Source organism: Rhododendron vialii, chromosome 12a, assembly GCF_030253575.1.
Source record: "Rhododendron vialii isolate Sample 1 chromosome 12a, ASM3025357v1".
NCBI classification, from domain to species: domain Eukaryota; kingdom Viridiplantae; phylum Streptophyta; class Magnoliopsida; order Ericales; family Ericaceae; genus Rhododendron; species Rhododendron vialii.
In genome coordinates this window covers 4,464,802-4,483,025 of record NC_080568.1, presented here as the reverse complement: position 1 = coordinate 4,483,025, position 18,224 = coordinate 4,464,802, and the positions used below count along the sequence as shown (strand labels likewise).

General features: G+C 38.4%; 1 protein-coding gene and 1 long non-coding RNA gene across 6 annotated transcripts in view; one reads left to right on the top strand and one right to left on the bottom strand.

Moving 5' to 3' along the window:
- LOC131311069 (uncharacterized) overlaps nucleotides 1–18,224 on the bottom strand; it is a 91,373-nt gene that overhangs the window by 13,801 nt on the left and 59,348 nt on the right. The window lies entirely within an intron of this gene.
- On the top strand, nucleotides 7,222–13,735 carry LOC131311061 (uncharacterized). Of its 5 annotated transcripts, XR_009195381.1 has the most exons (4): nucleotides 7,367–7,383; nucleotides 7,811–7,912; nucleotides 9,010–11,122; nucleotides 12,880–13,735. XR_009195381.1 is itself a non-coding variant. In XM_058338381.1 (2 exons), the coding sequence occupies exon 2, from the start codon at nucleotides 9,054–9,056 to the stop codon at nucleotides 10,977–10,979; it is 1,926 nt and encodes a 641-aa protein (XP_058194364.1). In that variant the 5' UTR covers nucleotides 7,222–7,383; nucleotides 9,010–9,053; the 3' UTR covers nucleotides 10,980–11,416. The 5 variants fall into 5 exon arrangements, 1 of the variants encoding a protein (XP_058194364.1); XR_009195380.1 differs by lacking the exon at nucleotides 7,811–7,912 and having other exon boundaries at nucleotides 7,222–7,383; XR_009195383.1 differs by lacking the exons at nucleotides 7,367–7,383; nucleotides 7,811–7,912 and adding an exon at nucleotides 7,509–7,527.

Sequence of the window (18,224 nt, the reverse complement as noted above, 5' to 3'; positions counted from 1 at the left end):
GTTGATTTGGGTGTCATTGTTTCCTTCTTTTTATTACGCTAGCGACCGGTACTCTTGGTTATTGTGTCTTCTCGACTCTTCAGCGCTTTTTTCGTTCCCAGAGTGCTCTGTTTTGTATATTTCCAGCTTTTGTGCGTTTGGTGGGAGGGGGTAACTGTTCCGATCTGATTTTTTTTCCTCCCGAACTGGTTTTTGGGGGGTTTGGTTTTGGGTGTTGGGTAGATTTTGGTTGTCGTTGGCGGTTGTGCTTCTGTTTTGGGGTTGGTTTGGTTTTGTACTTTCTGGTTGGCGAATAGAGCCTATGGATCAAAATAAAAGGATGGATATGCAAAGTGGTTTTTAGGGTTATCTCTCTTGCTCATTGATAATAGCTGTTCGTGTAGGGTTGTCTCTCTTAGTCACTGATAGTAACTGTTTGCGTTAGTATCTTTTGTGCAATTGGATCAGCTATGGAATTTCGTTAGTATTATGTCATTTCAGTACATGTCGTTGGGATTAGTTCGTGGAAAGTGTTTTTAAGGGTTATCCCTCTTGCTCATTCATAGTAGCTATTCGTGTAGGGTTATCTCTCTTAGTCACTGATAAAAACTGTCTGCGTTAGTATTTTTTGTGCAATTTGGACTCATGACCTATAAACCTTTTGACTGTTTCCTGGAAGATTACTGTGAGATTTTACCTTTGGGTACTGTGGTTGAATGAAATATTAGCTGCCAACTACGTGCGTGGTTAGATGGCATTGTGTACCATTCATTCATTCATATTGTATAGTGAAGAAGGTAAAGCTGGACTATAATTTCTAGGATTTAGTTACCATTGTCCGTTATGTTTGTTCTTATTTTTATAATGTTAAATGATTCCAGTTAATGCATAGCTTTTGAAATTTCTCTGATTGTTGTTTATGTAACATTTGCTTTAGGTGTAGGTCATCGCTGGTTCTTTATTAGTTTATATATACTTTTGCTCCATTTTAATTTATGCTATGCTATAGGGTGCAAAATTATAGTTTTCTATTGTTTCCAGAGAGTGCCGCGAGGCCTTCGGCAATATTTTCCTGCCAATGGTGAGAGAAATAAAACATAAAAGTCAGCAGAGTTTGTTACTGGACCAAAGTGCATGCGGGGACTTTTATGCAAGTTAAGGACACACACTTCAGTTGGAAATAGTAAAAATCAGTAAGCATTTTATGGGATTCTGGGAAAAAAGAAGTCATAATGATCTTACATGGTTTACCCCAAGCTAACTGGCTTATTTTTTTGTAGCTAACTGGCTTATTTTTTTGTTTTTATTCAAAATTTTTCCGTGTTTGTTAGTTTTTCGTCAATTTTTTGGAGATTATTGCATCGTCATGACAAGAGGAATCTAAAAAGTAAAAAATTACGATTGAAACCTAATTTTTTTGAATAAAGATAAAAATAAGCCAATTTTTTCATCTTTATTAAAAAAAAAGATGAAAAAATTAGATTTCGATCATAATTTTTTACTATTTAGATTCCTCTAGTCATAGTCGTCATGACGATGTAATAATTCCCAAAAAATTGATGAAAAACTAACAAATACAAAAAATTTGAATAAGGACAAAAAAAATAAGTTAGTTGGCTTATTTAGCCGAACGGGCTTACAATGAGGTGACTATTTTGGAATTTTTTCAATAACCTGGAATGAATATATAAAGATCATCACAACATCTTTTTGGGATGAAAAAGCTGCCCTTTTTCCAATGGCAGTTGTTTTGGATACTAAAACGTGATGCTGATGTTTGTTAGCCCCCTGAATTAGCTAGAGCTGTTTCAACTTCGTTTAATATACCATGTCAGATTGTTGAAATGTTCGATAAGAAAAAGGTTTTACAAATGGGCAAACTATGACACTGTAGTTTTGATTGCTTCTTTATCAACCTTATTATATTTCATATGGGCGCCGCTATTCGTAACCTTTTATTTTTTTCCGTAGCCCACTACATTTCGGTAAATGGTTGTTGAAAATCATAAATAACATTTCAGTAAATTGCTGTTGAAAACAAGATTATATTTCGGTAACTACATGTCGAAAATATGTTCAACTTTTGGTAAACAACTGCCAAACATGCATTTTCGGTAAACATTTGTCGAAAAAAATATTATATTTCGGTAATTGGATGCTGAAAATATATCTCAATTTCGGTAACTAACTGTCGAGTATAATTGAAAATTTTTAACGGGCTATGGGAGTAAATAGAGGGCTGCGAATAGCAGCGCCCTTTCATATTCAACCATCAAGTATTGGGGTTTCTAAATCATTATCTACCACATGTCAAAAAAAAAAAAAATCTCATTATCTACCACAATCCTCCTTGACCAGTTTCTTTATTACTTTGTCTCCGATATATGCGTATCGTAGTCCTTCTTGAAAAGGAAGCTGTTAATTCCACGGGAGGATTTGTTTGTGCCACGGGAATTAATTACACATCATCCTAACATGCCTCAATTGCCCTCCCCCTAGTAATCAGCTTTGTTTCGACTTCTCTCTAGTCAATTCCTAAACTACCCACCTCGGTGACTTTCTGTATAATCCATATCCCACTTCAAATCTTTTTCATTCCTAATGCAATTTAATACTCCGCTATCACAAGATCTCAACCAAAATCCTTTCTTCTACAAAGAATAACTTCCTTAAACTCCTTCATCATCTAAAAACAACTAACATCTTGCATGTTCGATGCACGTGGACGAAAAAAAAAAGAAAAAAAAGATGACTTTTTCTCTTTTGTCCTGTACATCAGTGGATCGCTACATATGGCTCTTGGAATTTATTCACTTTTCTTGATTAAAAAAAATTAACAATAATAAAAAAACAAAAGAAATGAAGACAATAGATAGGTTTCAATAAAGATTGTCAAGGGCTAAGTAAAGAACGCATTACAAACTTTTTCTTTTTTTTTTTCCCCCTCTCTCGGAACTTCATAGTACATGTTCTCGTTATTTTCTAATGCTTCTCGGAATGCATCTTTAATGGCGGACAAGAATTTTGATTTTTAATGGTTTTGGTTATGTGGTGATTTCCCGTTAACCTAGAGAGTAAAAATATAATATAATTATTATTTTATGCTTTTAATTCTTTGCAGAAGAAAGAATTTTGGTAAATATAATATAATTATTATTTTATGCTTTTAATTCTTTGCAGAAGAAAGAATTTTGGTTGGGATCTTAGGGAAGCAATGGATATGGAGAAGTCAAAACAAAACTGATTACTAGGGAGGACAATTAAGGTATATTAGGTTGATGTGTAATTAATTCCCGTGGCACTAACAAAACCTCCCGTGGAATTAACAATACCCCTAGAAAATTATAAGTATGGAGATGTAACTATACGTATCTACAAGTACAGTATCATCATATTAATTGTTATTAATTTACCTTTTGTTACATTGGCCCCACATTATGTTTTGTTGTAGTATCGAAGATCATTTTCAAAATTGATGGTATGAAAGATTTTACTTACGGAGAATTGGCTCTGGCGACTAACAATTTTGATGCCTCTGCTCAAGTTGGACATGGACGGTATGGGAAGGTCACTGTTGTGGCCATAAAACATGCACAAGAAGGATAGGGTTTAGAAGCAGCAATTAAGGATTTGCTCCCTTTAGTTGAGCACAGACACAGTGTAAGGCATTTGCACAGTAATATGAATCCCGCAACCATTTGATAGCAAGGGGAAACGAGGGAAAAACCATGTTGTTCTCACAACTCCTTACTCCGCTCTCCTGCTATTGTCATTTTCTTCGTAGGCCAAGTCTACATCTTTTTAGCTTTTACTGGCAGATTCCATTCCATTCCCATAGAACATCCTTTTTGCGCTAGACAATTAAGGGCCAAACGGCGGGCAATTTGAAAAGACCCCAAAATAAACCCTAAAACCACGTCCTGATCCAAAATTCCTTCACTCTCAGACCTCCAATGGTGGAACAAGAAGAAGAGCAAGACGACGATGCCATAGCAGAGACCATCGCCCCATCCCTCCCCCCAAGCCAACCTGAGAGTCGGCCCGGGTCGCAATCGAGAAGAAGCGGAGGACAGAGCTCGAGCACCTGAGAGTTGCTGTCAAGAGGCATTGGTCGACGACCGATTTCCTCCTTGAGTCGCTTCCGGTGGCTTCTGAGCCAGTTGTGGATTGGCCAAAGGAGGCTGAGAGGAACCGTGGTCGAACTGGTGAGAAGCCAGTCTCGGCCAGTACTTGTCAGATCGATGATTTCTTTCGCAAGGTTTCTTAGTTTTTTTGGGCAATTTATCGATATTGAGTTGATTTAAGTGAGTTTGTTATGTTTTGTTTGATGAATTCGAGGGTGTAAAATCATTTCGTAATATATGGAATTTGAGTGCTGGTGCCATGGTTTTTCAGCACAAAATGGAAAATTGACAGAAGCATGTTTTAGTAAACGGGTCTAGCTCGAGCTCGAGTTTGAGTTTAAAGTTCGTTTAGTAATTGAATTTCAAAGAGAATAAAGAATAAAAGGACGATATAAAACTGTAATTGAATTTTAATTTTCTGCAGCAAGAAATTATGAAGCAGTTTTGAGTAGGCAAAACTACGCACCGGATTGTCTCTCCTTGCCAATGGTGTAAAATCACTCCGTTTTCATCTTTTAACCAAGAGTTGGTTTTTTTTTGGAAGAAAAATGATAATGTTTAAACTGTTTTGCTTAAGGAAAAATTTCAAAATGGCACCTGAACTTTGTACCAAATGTCACAGAGACACCTGAACTTAAGTTTATTTCAATTAAACACCTGTACTAACAAAATCCCCAAATTTAGACACATGAACTTAATTTTATTTCAATTAAACACCTGTACTAACAAAATCCCCAAATTTAGACTCCCGCCGTTATACTCCGTCCCAAAAATTGCTGATATGGCATCTCCAACCTGTTTAAGTTTTCCCATTGCACATGTTTCCAACAGGGGACGATGCACCCAAGTGAAACCCATCATTAGAAGTATGCCGAGCAGAAAGAAGAACTAGGTTTGGGCAAAAAAACATGTGCAATGAGGCAACTTAAACGGGTTGAAGATGCTATGTCAGCAATTTTTGGGACGAAGTATAACGGCGGAGGTCTAAATTTGGGGATTTTGTTAGTACATGTGTTTAATTGAAATAAACTTAAGTTCAAGTGTCTCTGTGACATTTGGTGCAAAGTTCGGGTGTCATTTTGAAATTTTTCCTTTACTTAATGCAAAAATCGTTGTTCATAAAAGTTTTATCTGTTACGCATGGTTCAAGCTTTTTATGCATAACAGTTTTGACATTACCCTTTTCAAATTTCATTTTCTTTCTAAAATTCCGAATGTTATACGTATTAGTTATCATTTCTGGAGTCCAAAAATGATTATGTGAAAGTGGTGTTTTCATATCACAATCTAAGTCAAATAATTCACGAGCGACTACTAAAATTAGCAAGTCCAGTGCAAGGATTGAAAACTCAAGTGGATTGAGAACGTGAGCATGGGGTATTTTGAACAATTATGTGACTAAGGTTACAACCATTACCCCAAATGGAATATAGTTCTTTTCTCAACGATTAATGGCATAGAATTTACAAATATCATGATAATTAAGCCAAGTTCGAAACAAAACCAAAGTTCAATATCAAGCAGTTATAATCGGATTTACGTACACAAGGAAAAATTTTAGCCTCTTGTAATTTTAGTAAAGTTCTTTTGTGTATAATTTTCAAAAGTTTTTTTACCAATGTAAAGAAGTAATTGAGATGTTTAATTTGGTGCGAAGAAATTAAAAATTATATGCACGAACATACTTTATTATTTTATCCGCACGAAAAATACTTTATTTTTTGATCTGAAAAGTGCACATCTTATCGTACGACACACCTAAAAATGGATGGAGGGACTACTATAAACTTAAATATGTACTCCATGTGTCTCAAAAATGGATGACCATGTTAGGGATTGAAATAATTTTAATGGGACGCAATCTTTACTCTTTTTAAGCTTACACTATTCAAAATTATCCCTCAATTTCGAATTTTTTCTTATTTTTACGACACGATAATCAAATCTGGATTCTCAGATTTTTGGAACAAAATGGGTTTGAATTCTAATTGAGATTTTGATTCAATTGAAGAAAAAAAGTAAGCCTATTTTTTTTTCTTTCCGGTTCTAAGACTCTTACCCTTCCCCTTACCCTTAGTTCTAGCAGTCGTCTTGGTTCTTTTTTTCATTTTAAATCGTTTTTCATTATTATCCTGTTAATTTGATATCTGTATTGAGAGGGACAAAGGTGGAAAGTCAATGGTTTTGTCCTTTTAAATTTTCAAAAGTGGACAAAAGAAAAATTGTGACAACGAAAAAAGGTCCAAATGGTCATCCGTTTTAGGACCAAGTTAGAATATTTCTTTTATAATATTGTAGTATGTATGAACTTATATACGTATGTAATAAGAGTTTTATTTACAGCTTTTGGTCTTGATGCAAGTATGAATATATGATACTTTTGCGTCGTCAAAGCTCGTGAGCAAGCTTGAGCTTAACTCAAGCTTTGGCTAGCTTAGCTCGAGCTCAATTTGTCAAATATTTTTATTGGGTTTGAGCTCAAATTAGATAAAATCTTACAAAACAAACTTGAACATTTTAAAATTCGGCTGGGATCTACTCATTTGCAGTCCTACTTAATGGACATCAGAAATTCATATGCAAAATTCATGGACATCAGAAATTCATATGCAAAATTCAGGAAAAATAAAATTGAAGTGTTGGCTAAATAAGCCACTTGGTTTTTTTTTTTTTTTTGATCTTTATTCAAAAAAATTGCACTTGTTAGTTTCGCGTTAAATTTTTATAAATTATTGATTCGTCTCGATAAGAGAAATCGAAAGAGTAAAAAATTATGGTCCAAACTTATTTTTTTTAAATAAAGATAAAAATTAGCCAAAAAGCCAGAATTTTCAACTTTATTCAAAAAACTTGAGTTTGGAATAAGGATAATAATATTTTGAATAAAGACAAAAAAAATTAAAACAAATAACTTATGTAGCCAAAAATTAGCCTAGTAGGTAATTTCTATTTTTATTTTGAAAATTGATTTTGGCACTCTAATTTTAACGCACTCTATTTTGTGTTTTAATTAAGTGAAATTAGAAAACAAAAAGTGAAGTGCCACCGGTTATAAAACTGAAGTGGCAAAATCACGTCCTCTTTTATTTTCCATTTATTTTCTTACATTTATTAATGGATTTCGTTTTAGATTTGGATCATAGATAGGATCGTATAATTGGCGACGACTCCCGTCATTACAGTAGGACGCAAGAGAGAGAGAGAGGGAGGGAGGGAGAGGGATAGGGAGAGAACCCACCTGCGTATTTATGTGACCTATTTGACAAGAAGAAGAAGAACAGTAAGCGAAGCTCTAATCCCACATTTAATCCGTCCATTTTTCATGTTTTGATTTTATTATTATTATTAAGATAAAGAACAAGAACCCTTTTATCCGTTCTCTCTCTTTTTAGTCAATTCCGCTTTACACTCGTTGAATCTGTTGGTAAAAGACTGCAATTTGTTTTCAAGCTTTGACTTCACATTTTTTATGCAATATCTAATGCTATCAACTCATGGGTTCTTGCGATCATGAGTATCTTGTGAAGTTTTTGGTAATCCTAACTTGTTACTTTGTGGGTTCTTTTGATTTATGGGTATTTAGTGGAATTACGGTTTAGATATTGGGAACTTGCCTGTTTTTGGCGATCCTGTGATATGGGTGTGTGAGATTTATCATGTTCCTATGATGTTAGAGGGGGATTAGTAGCTGGATTTTCTTTTGGTAGATATGGAGTATATGTGGAGATCTTTGCGTTGGTTTCTAGATCTGCAAATTATGCTTTGTTGATGGGCAGTAGAAAGGTTTCTGTATATGTTGACTGCCTCTGGTAAGTGTTAGCTCTATGTTTCTTTGCTATCTACTTTGTGGGTTCTTGTGGTTTATGGGTATTTTGTAAATTACAGTGTGGATATTAGGAAATTGCCTGTTTTTGGCGATCCTGTGATATGGGTTTGTGAGAATTTATCATGTTCTCATGATTTTAGTTGGGGGTCAGTTGCTGGATTTTCTTTTGGTGGGTATGGAGTGCATGTGGAGATCTGTGCTTCAGTTTCTTGATCTGCAAATTATGCTTTGTTGATGGGCAGTAGAAGGTTTCCTTTATGTTGTCTGCATCTGTTAAGTGTTAGTGCTATGTTTCTTAGCTATCTACTTTGTGGGTTCTTGTGGTTTATGGGTATTTACTATTTATATGCGGTATGTAATACGGAGTACTATCTACTCCTGAGTTCTGGGTGCTGGTGATGTATGAGTATCTTGTGAAGTTTTTGGTAAACCTAAGTTGTTATCTACTCTGTGGGTTCTTGTGATCTATGGGTATTTTGTGGAATTATGGTGTGGATATTGGAAATTGACTGGTTTTGGAGATCCTGTGGAATGGGTTTGTGAGGATATATCATATTGCTGTGATTTTGGAGAGGGGTTAGTTGCTGGGTTTTTCTTTTGGTAGATGTTGAGTATATATGGAGATCTGCACTTTGGTTTCTTGATCTGCAAATTATGCTTTGTTGATGGGCAGTAGAAAGGTTTCTGTTTATGTTGTCTGCATCTGGTAGGTGTTGGCTCTCTCTTTCTCTTTTTTTTTCTTTTTCTTTATTTATATCTAAAGAGTTCTATTGTTTTTTGAGCCTAGGAGTTCATGCTTGGTGTATGTTTGTTGGGTGGGATCAAATAATAAATAGGGAGTATTCCTTTTTAGGTGTTCTACAGGCTGCTGCTCAATCAATTAGTACTGTTTTAGAGCTATGATATTTGCGGAGTCCTTCATGCCTATTGACTTCCTCTGTTTGGTATTTCGATTCCCAGCATTCTTTAAGTGCCATGAGTTTTTAATGTGTTCTGTCCCCTTAATATTATCCTTGGTGTATTCCCTGACAAATATCTGTTAGTAGATGACTTTAATCTTCATTCTCCTCTTCTAAATAGGTGGATAAACATTTGTTACCTGGATTAATATTCAGTTCGTGCAAATGGATCCAACGGCTGAAGAGCAATTAGATTATGGAGATGAGGAATACGTAGGGGCTCAAAAGATGCAGTATCGTGGATCTGGAACTATTTCTGCTCTTGTAGATGATGAGATAATAGGTGAAGACGACGACTATGATGATCTCTATAATGATGTGAATGTTGGAGAAGGTTTCTTGCAGCTGCAGCGTTCTGAGGCACCATTGTCGGTAAGCAAGGGCGGACTCCAAGAACAGAAAACTAGTCTTCATGAACCTAGAGCAGAAGTTGCAGTCTCACAACTGCCAAGTGCCCATGGAGTTGGAACTGAAGGGAAGTATCCGATCTCTGGGACCCGTTTTCCTGAGCCAAAGGAGGGATTGGCAGCTGATATGGGGCGAGTGGGAACCACTGATGTTACTCAAACGGGAAGGGTTCATGGGTTGATGCACGATGCCCAAACAGGAAATTTGGGCTTTCAAGGATCAAATCCTATGCCTCAGAAAATTGGAGTTGATACTGGTGGAATCTCTGTAAGAGTTGCCACAGAGTCAGCTCCCCTGCTGAACTCTGCCACAGGAGGCCCTCGGGTTGTTCCACCGAAGCCAGATATGGGTGTAAATGTGAATGTTAACCGTGCAATGGCTAATAATGAAAACCAGGTTCGGCCACCTATAGAGAATGGTTCCACCATGCTCTTTGTGGGAGAGCTACATTGGTGGACTACTGATGCAGAGCTTGAGAGTGTGCTATCTCAATATGGGAGGGTGAAGGAGATCAAGTTCTTCGATGAGAGAGCTAGTGGCAAATCCAAAGGCTATTGTCAAGTTGAATTCTACGACACATCTGCTGCATCTGCATGCAAAGAAGGAATGAATGGTTATAATTTTAATGGGCGAGCTTGTGTGGTGGCATTTGCTTCTCCGCAAACCATCAGGCAGATGGCTACTTCTTATATGAACAAAAACCAGCCTCAGACTCAGCCTCAGTCTCAGACTCAGCCACAGGGGAGGAGGCCAATGAATGATGGTGCAGGGAGAGGTGGCGGGATGAATCAACCCAGTGGAGATGGAGGGAGGAACTTTGGAAGAGGTGGATGGGGACGAGGGCAGGGAGTACTCAATAGAGGTCCTGGGGGTGGACCCATGAGGGGAAGAGGTGGGCCTATGGGAGGAAGGAACATGGTTGGAAACACTTCTGGTTTTGGTAGTGGGCCCATTGGAGGAGGAGCATATGGGCAAGGCCTTGGAGGCCCGGGTTTTGGTGGTTTGATGCCTTCTCAAGGTATGATGGCTGCTGGATTCGATCCAACTTATATGGCTAGAGGAGCAGGCTATGGAGGCTTTCCGGGTCCCACTTTCCCTGGGATGCTTCCTTCGTTCCAAGCTGTTAATCCGATGGGACTTGCTGGGGTGGCTCCTCATGTCAACCCGGCTTTCTTCGGCAGAGGAATGGCGGCTAGCGGAATGCAAATGATGGGGCCCACTGGGATGGATGGCCATCATGCAGGAATGTGGACCGACACTAGCATGGGTGGTGGGGGAGGGGAAGAACATGGCGGCCGAAGGACAAGGGAATCGAGTTATGGTGGTGATGACGGTGCTTCTGAATATGGATATGGTGAGGGAAGCTACGAGAAGGGAACTAGGTCAAATGCTGGGTCCTGGGAAAAGGAAAGGGGTTCTGAGCGTGATTGGTCAGGAAATTCTGAGAAGAGGCATCGTGATGGGAGGGAGATGGAAAGGGATAGGTCCGACAGGAATCACACATATAGAGAGGACAAGGATGGTTACCGGCCAAGAGAGCGTGATGAGGGCTATGATGATGACTGGGATAGAGGACAATCTTCTTCAAGATCACGGAGCAGGTCCAAAGCTATTCCGGAGGAGGATCATAGGCGATCGAGGGATGGGGATTATGGAAAGCGGAGACGCCTTCCATCAGAGTGATGCTACAAAGTGCTTTATTCTTCTTATACAGGTCATTTGGCACCTGGTCCTGAGGATTCTCTATTAACATATCTGGTCATCAGATTACTAGGGTGCATCTAGCATCGGTCTTTCTGATTCTTATGGCCCCACATGCAGTTAAAGTAAGTTCTGCTCCTATGGGTAGGAGGGGAAATATATTTTCCTCTTTCCTTCTGTTCTGCTGCCTACAAAACTTGATTTGGTGCAACACTTGCACGAAAATACTCTAATCTTTCAAACTTACCACTGTGGATATGGCCTTCTGGGGTTGGACTCTTTATACCCACGGATTGGCATTCGCGTTGGTTTTATATTTGTCTCGCTAATCCTCCTTTAGACTATTACTTCCTAGGGCGTGCAACCGTAAGATACTTTAAACCTTTTGTTATTATATATGATTGTGTGGTTTGGTCGTCCTTTTTATTGTGTTTGATTTACCTTCTTTTGCTTATTGATTTTTTTTTTTTAAACTGCTATGTGGATAGAATTGCACTACTATGTTGTGCTTGGGGTTGTTTTAGTTTTCTCTCTCTACCATTACATCCTTTGGTGGTTGAGTTTTTCATAAAGATATTCAACCATCCCTGAGAAGCTAATGGGAAAATAAGAAACATAAGAGAAGTTTCTAAGTTATCTGCAAGTCCTTTACATGCATTTGGATAAGCAATAAGGCAAATGTTTGTCACTCTATTTGAATTTCCATTAGAAGTTCATAGCCAGTCAGTTAAGCTGAAGCCGAGAAGTTGAACTAAGTACATTATTTCAAAGATAGGATTCATTACCCAGATGGATGGATTGTTACTTGGGTGGTGTAGCTTTATAAGTGTGATGTTAGCATGCTGGATGCATATAGGCGTATGTTGTGTGCTTCACCATAGCATATTAGCACAATATCATTTAGCTTTCAAATTGATTGGGATGAATTCAAGTATGCTTGCTAGTTTTGAATAGCGTAGTAATCTTGAGATCCTTTCCTTTCCTTCCACTGGATAAAAGACTTAGACATTTAGTATTTTCGCATGGCTTTGGTTTTGGTGCACCTAAAGTTGAAAATGAAGTTGCCAATGTCAGGCTACACTGACTTGCCATTGGTGGATATGAGTGATCCTGTTTGAAACTTAGAACAGCCAAGGGGAAATATTTAGTGTCTTAACTAAAATTTCTCAAGTATTATAATGGGTTTGCCTAAAGGGGTTCTATAAGTAAAAGGTAAATAATGCTCCCTTTCAGTTTTCTTGTTTGGGCGACTAAAAGAGGAGAGTATTCACCTCTTATGGTGTTACTGTTATAGTAACTGGTTGGATATCTGGTGGTGGTGAGTCCGTTGTTGGACTTTACATAGCATAGACTTAGAAGTTAGAATGTTTTAAACTTTTTGTGAGGTGGTTAAAAATTGTTCATTTAATGGACTGCTTGTGTGTGATACCGTGATCTACAATGAAGATTTTCATATCCCGTTTGTTTCAAAGTTTGGTTTCTTGTTTGTGGGCACTTGTTTATGAGACGTAATCCTTTAGAGGTATAACATCGTTGTATTTGCGCACTCTTGTGCGGTACTTTATGTGAATTTACTTGGAAAAGCTAACTTTAATGTAACAATGTTATTATGATGCCTCAGTTTGGTAAATCATGTTTTGAAATTCTGTCTCCTATATGCTATGCATGATGCCTATTTGATGTGTTGAGTGAGTTAAGGGGCTATTTCTATTGATAGTAGCGAAAGAATTCTACATAGCGGTTTATGCCTATTTCATGTTGATGCTTTTTCTTATGTTATACGTGCATATCAGTTGTCATATAGATTATTTTGTGGCCTATTGGGCAGTTTATTTTAGTGAGTTTTGACTTTTGACATGGGAACTTTTAATATCATATTCAGGTAGCGAGTTGGCAACTTTCTGTTTTTTGATTGAATCAGCTTATGTTGGTTCTCGAGGAAGATGGGTAAAATTGGCTGCTCTTCCCTGAATTTCTCTGAAAATCATCGGTCTGCTAGTATGCCAAAGAAGCCTTAAAACCATATCATCATTCTTTTCTCACTTCCTCAAAAAACATTAAATTAAAGTACCGTGCTCCTGGAAGAAAACATTAAGTTCTTCAATGCCTCCACAATACCTTCCAGTCTGCTTGAAGAGTACTCTTTGGTCCCTTTTGTAAACCAATTTTCTTGTATTATGTTTGCTAAATAGCAACATGTAATTGGCTTGTCTCCATTTTTTACGCGAGGCTTGCCATTTCCTTTTTAAAGGTCTTGTACAAAATTTGAGGACCATTGTTGCTCATAGTTGATTTGTTGTATCTGATAATGTTGATTATTTTCAATAGGAGAGTTAGTTTGTAGATTGTATCATGAGGTCACTGATCCATTTGTAAGTGGTCATTGTAAGATCTCAAGTTGGTGGTCTATTAGTGTTGCTTTCTTCCATGTACGGAGTATGGACAAAGAATATCGGATGTATCTTATTATCATGTAAAGTTCAAGAGGCAGTCCCATATAGGAGTTAAGTTGTTGTATATTACTACTTTACTGTAATAGGCCAGAAGGGGAAGAGGAGGTGTCATTTGCAGTTGTTTTCCTGATATATGTTGTAATAACTGTTTCTGGTGTAGTTTCTTTTTCCTTCCCCCTTTTGGTAGTGGGGTTTTGTGTATCTGTTTAGGTGTGTTTCTCTTGTAAGATCATGTCACTAAGTTTTGACTCGATTGATAAATGGAATGTAGACTTTTGCATACAATGTACGTTCAACTGTTGGTCTTTGGTTGTTTTTTTTGTTAAATGTATATTCAACTTTTGTTGTTTGGTTCTCCTTTTGTTGGGAATGGGGAGTGACATCATATTCTCGATGGAGGTACAAATACTTCTTGATAGTTCTTGGTAATGCTTGACAGGAAGCTCCTCATCATTGGATAACTTGCATACTGGTATGTATCTTATCTTGTATGATTGAAAATCCTCATGAACTTGATGGGTAAATGCTTTTTTTGCATTAAATCCGTGTCTGTTAGACTAACCTCTAGCTTTTGTAACCGTTGGCGTTTAAACACATGCATGCTTCCGCTTGATGGGCGTAGATTAGTATCTGCTTTTCCCCTGCCTGGTTGACCCATCTAGTACCTCTGTTTGGGCTTCTGCCATCAGTTCATCTTACAAAAGAAGGGTAGCTTTGCTCAGCCGGAGTCATTACTTATACCTCGTTTTGTGATGAAAAGATGTTTCCCTTTTCTATATTTCATCATCTGCGAATTTTTTGTTTCAATAATATCGTCTTGTCAGTTCTCTGCAATGAAAATTTAAAGTTATACCGTGTTTCTGGATTTCATTGACTTGAGAAGCATCTTTCCTTGTTATTTCAGTCATTCTTAAAGCTGCGGACACAATCAAACCTTTTTCTATATCTCGTTTTTCATCATATAAGAAAAATCAAAATGCTGCGGCATGTGTACAAGGAGCAGATTCTTCCTTGCTAATCTGACCCATTTCCCCTCGAAATTCAACTTTGTAAGATCTTAATGAGTAGAACAGCACTTGTGTTTAGAACTTTTTCTCTTTGAAACTAATTAGAGTTATAGCTGGACATGTATTGTTTTACGTTGTCTTGTGCCTTGTGATGTGTATATTTTGCTCTCGTGTTGCTTGAGCATCTTTCTTGCCAAACCGAATTCATGACTGCATGAAAACCATATCCCCATGTTTATATGGGAGGTGCTTCTTAGCTGTTTCAGTTGGATCATCTTTTTCAAAGGCTGGAAGCAGGAACTCTCGTAACTTCACGGTGGAAATGATAAATATTTGTTATTGTGTTTGGCTTGTAAAGGTTTATGTTATTTTTTTGTGATAAATATTCGTTATTGTTTTTGGCTTGGGTTATTTTTTGGTTTATGTTTTTTTTTTTTCTGTGAAGTTTATGTTGGATGTCTTTTTGAGTTCTGGGTTTTTCTCTCTCTTGGTAGCTACATTCTTGGTTATACTGCAGAGAGCGATATGTGCAGTTTCAGCTGTCCAAAAGTGTTTTTAATGATTTAGATTCATTGAAAGTTTCTTCCCAGGAATAATCTTTTTAGAATCTGGGCTGGTAGTCCAATCGTAGAGGAACCGGGTCCCTTCCTTTTCTTGCTTACAAGGGAAGCATGTTCTAATTTCTGCCTATGTCGATGCTATTCCATGCTTGTGTTTATACATCTAAGGAGTGAGAACATAGTGTCCGAGAGATGTTTTTGTATGATTGATATTACGTGTTTGAATAACTCAAAATTTCCTCACAAATCGCTTGTGTGAAGCACATCTCAAATCAATCATGTTGTGCTTTTTATTTGCGAATTCTCCAAAATATCTAAATCCAGTAATTGCGATGGAAGTTACATGGTCCATGTAATCAGCACCGTCATATGAGATGATACTCGGATGTTATAATATGTGTCCGTCATTGTTATCACTAATGCTTCGGTGAGCAAGTCTCGTGACCTCATTTTGGATACCATGTGATCTGTTGCCATTGCTGTTTAAAGCAAACTTGGAGTTATGCAGCCCACCCTAAGTCATGTGTGGGAGCGTACGCGCGAGTGTGAATGCGTCTTTGAAACACATCCCAAATTACTAGAACTTGAGAGAGTGAGAATTGAGAGCGTGACCGTAATGCGAGGATTGAGAGCAAGAGTAGAAGACATTTTGAAGAATTATGTGATGACTAAGAGCCCACCACTTGTTCCATGTCAATGATTTGCGTTATCCATCTTTGTATTGGAATCATTTCGAGGTGATATTTTATGTGAGCTCTTCAAGTTGAATGATATTCAACTCATGAATGTAAGAGTCAAGACCAGTGTTGGGTCCAAGTACAACTGAACAGATCTCGGTCGTCCACCGAGATGAAATATGAGTTGTTCGTTGCCGAGGACAGATGGTTTGGATGGGGACAACACGCATGTTGTCCCTTGCGGGCAATAGGAACCCCGGGTTCAATTCTTCCAATTCTTTCCATCCTTTAGGAGAAAATAGAGTCCTTTATAGTCACTCATTAACGGAAAACTACTCTGTGGCTTCGTAGTGTTCTAATACCCTCTAAAATCCCACATTCAAATAAAACATAATACGATTACATGATTGTCGTTCCTTTCATCAATTTGTCCGGTTCGGTTAACACAAAATTACTCGGTAGCATCGCTACTAGGTATCCTAATACCCTCCAAGACCCCACATTCAAATAAAACATAACACGATCACATGATCGTCGTTCCTTCCATCAAGTTGTGCTGTCCGATTTTTTTTTGTTTTAGATGAGACGTTGGGACACCTCGTAACCACCTAACCGTGCCCGATCAGTATTGAATAATTACCCAGTCATTTTAACCACCAAATCCATATCAATGGAACAAAAATTCTGTCAACAAAGTCAATCCCTTTCCCACGGCCGTCCTCACACTCCTCCTCCGACCCCGACCTATGCGCCAAAACCACCAATATTCCCTTCCACACCCCTATATTTACCCCCCGTTTCTACCTCCACCCCAACACAGAGTTGCTGCTTTTTAACGTAACCCAACAAAACCACGTCTCCACCTCCTTGCAACAACAAAAAAATGGCACGCCGAGTTCTGATCCTGGCTCTTGTTCTCTTTGCCGTCGTTGGGTTGGCTTCCGTGGATGCCGCCGCCGACCCGGTGGCCGCTTCGCCGGCGGGGGGTGATAATGATGATGACGTTGGTACCCTCGACGGGGAAACGGAAGCGGCGCCCGTCGGCGGGCCCGTGCCCGACGGAGTTTTTGCCACCAATGCCCCGGCTCCGTCGCCCAAAGGCGGCGCCGCCGCCCTCGAGGTCTCTGCCGTCGGCGGCGTCGCTGCCGCCGTCGCCGCTGCTTTTTTCCTCTAGACTGCATCTGTCTTGCGTGGAATGAAGTGGTGATTTGCTTTGTTGTTTCTTTTGGTGCCCGCCCATTTCAAGATGTGTTAGAATCTGGGATTGGAAATTATCTGTTTACCTTAATTCTTACATGAAAGAAGTTAATTCAGAATGATAATCCACCTTCATGATGGATGTTTGTTCTCTTATTTATTACTTTGTTTATTGTTTCCCAACACGATTGGTTATTATTTGCATGAACTTAGTAATAACTAGTACTAACAAATTGTGGAGCTTTAAATAGGGTGGACCCAAGAGCGCAACCAGAAATTTAACCTGTCCTGGCCTAAAATGGGTTGGTGGGTGGAATGGGTTGGACTAAAATAATTTGGGCTAAATTTTGAGTATAATTTTTTTTTCAAAGCAGACTTGGGTTGTAACCCACCATTCTATACTAGTAGTTCCGCATCGTGGACTGGTTGGTCAGCTAGGTGAGAGACAGTTAATATCGGGGGAAAATGACGGCCCAAGACGTGTTTTGATAATTAATACGGAGCTCGCCAAAGATAAGCTAAGAACATTTGTTAATGCTGAAAATGTCTTTGGTGGATATTAATTATCAAAATACGTATTTGGCCGTCATTTTCCCTAATATCAGTTACAATAAAAACTTATTGATTTGGAGTTTTTTATTAGTTGGTATTATTTCGTAGAATGACATCTCTAAGAGTATTTCGTTCGGCAAAGGTTCATGCTTCCCAGCACGATTTTTTATTTTTAGGTGTCTCTTTGGGTGTTTGTTTTGCTTTGTTGGGTTTCGGATGTGGTGTTTCCTTTGATTTTGGCTAGCTAATCTCAAATTGTTATTCTCTCCCATTCGGATCCTGGCGGGCATATGATTGTCGGAGTAAGGTGGCACATTTTGTAGATTTGCTCTTGCTCTGACTTGATGCCTCATTCTCAAGATTCTTCTTAATCTTTGTAATATGTTTTCAAAGATTAATAAAATTGGTTAATTGAAGAATAACGTGATTTGTTAACTGAACACGTGTGAGGAAAATCCCAATTTAAGCTTCCCCTCCTCTAAAACCATAGAGTTAGCCAGTTGTGGATTTTGTACTTGGGTGTGTAGTTGTGGGCCAATTGGTTTCAGTATAGATGGTGTAGTCGTGAGCCCAATCCGACGCGCCTTTATCTTAAGTTATGTCTAAAATCGCGTCGGGTGTGCCGAGCCCATTTACATCCGTTTCCTTAAAAGTGAAAACCTTGTTTGAGGACCGAAAATCAAACAGACAATCACAATTGATTCACACAACATAACGATTTACGTGGTTTCCCAAAGAAACATGTACAATGACAACGGAGGGGCGGCGGGTTATTGGGGAG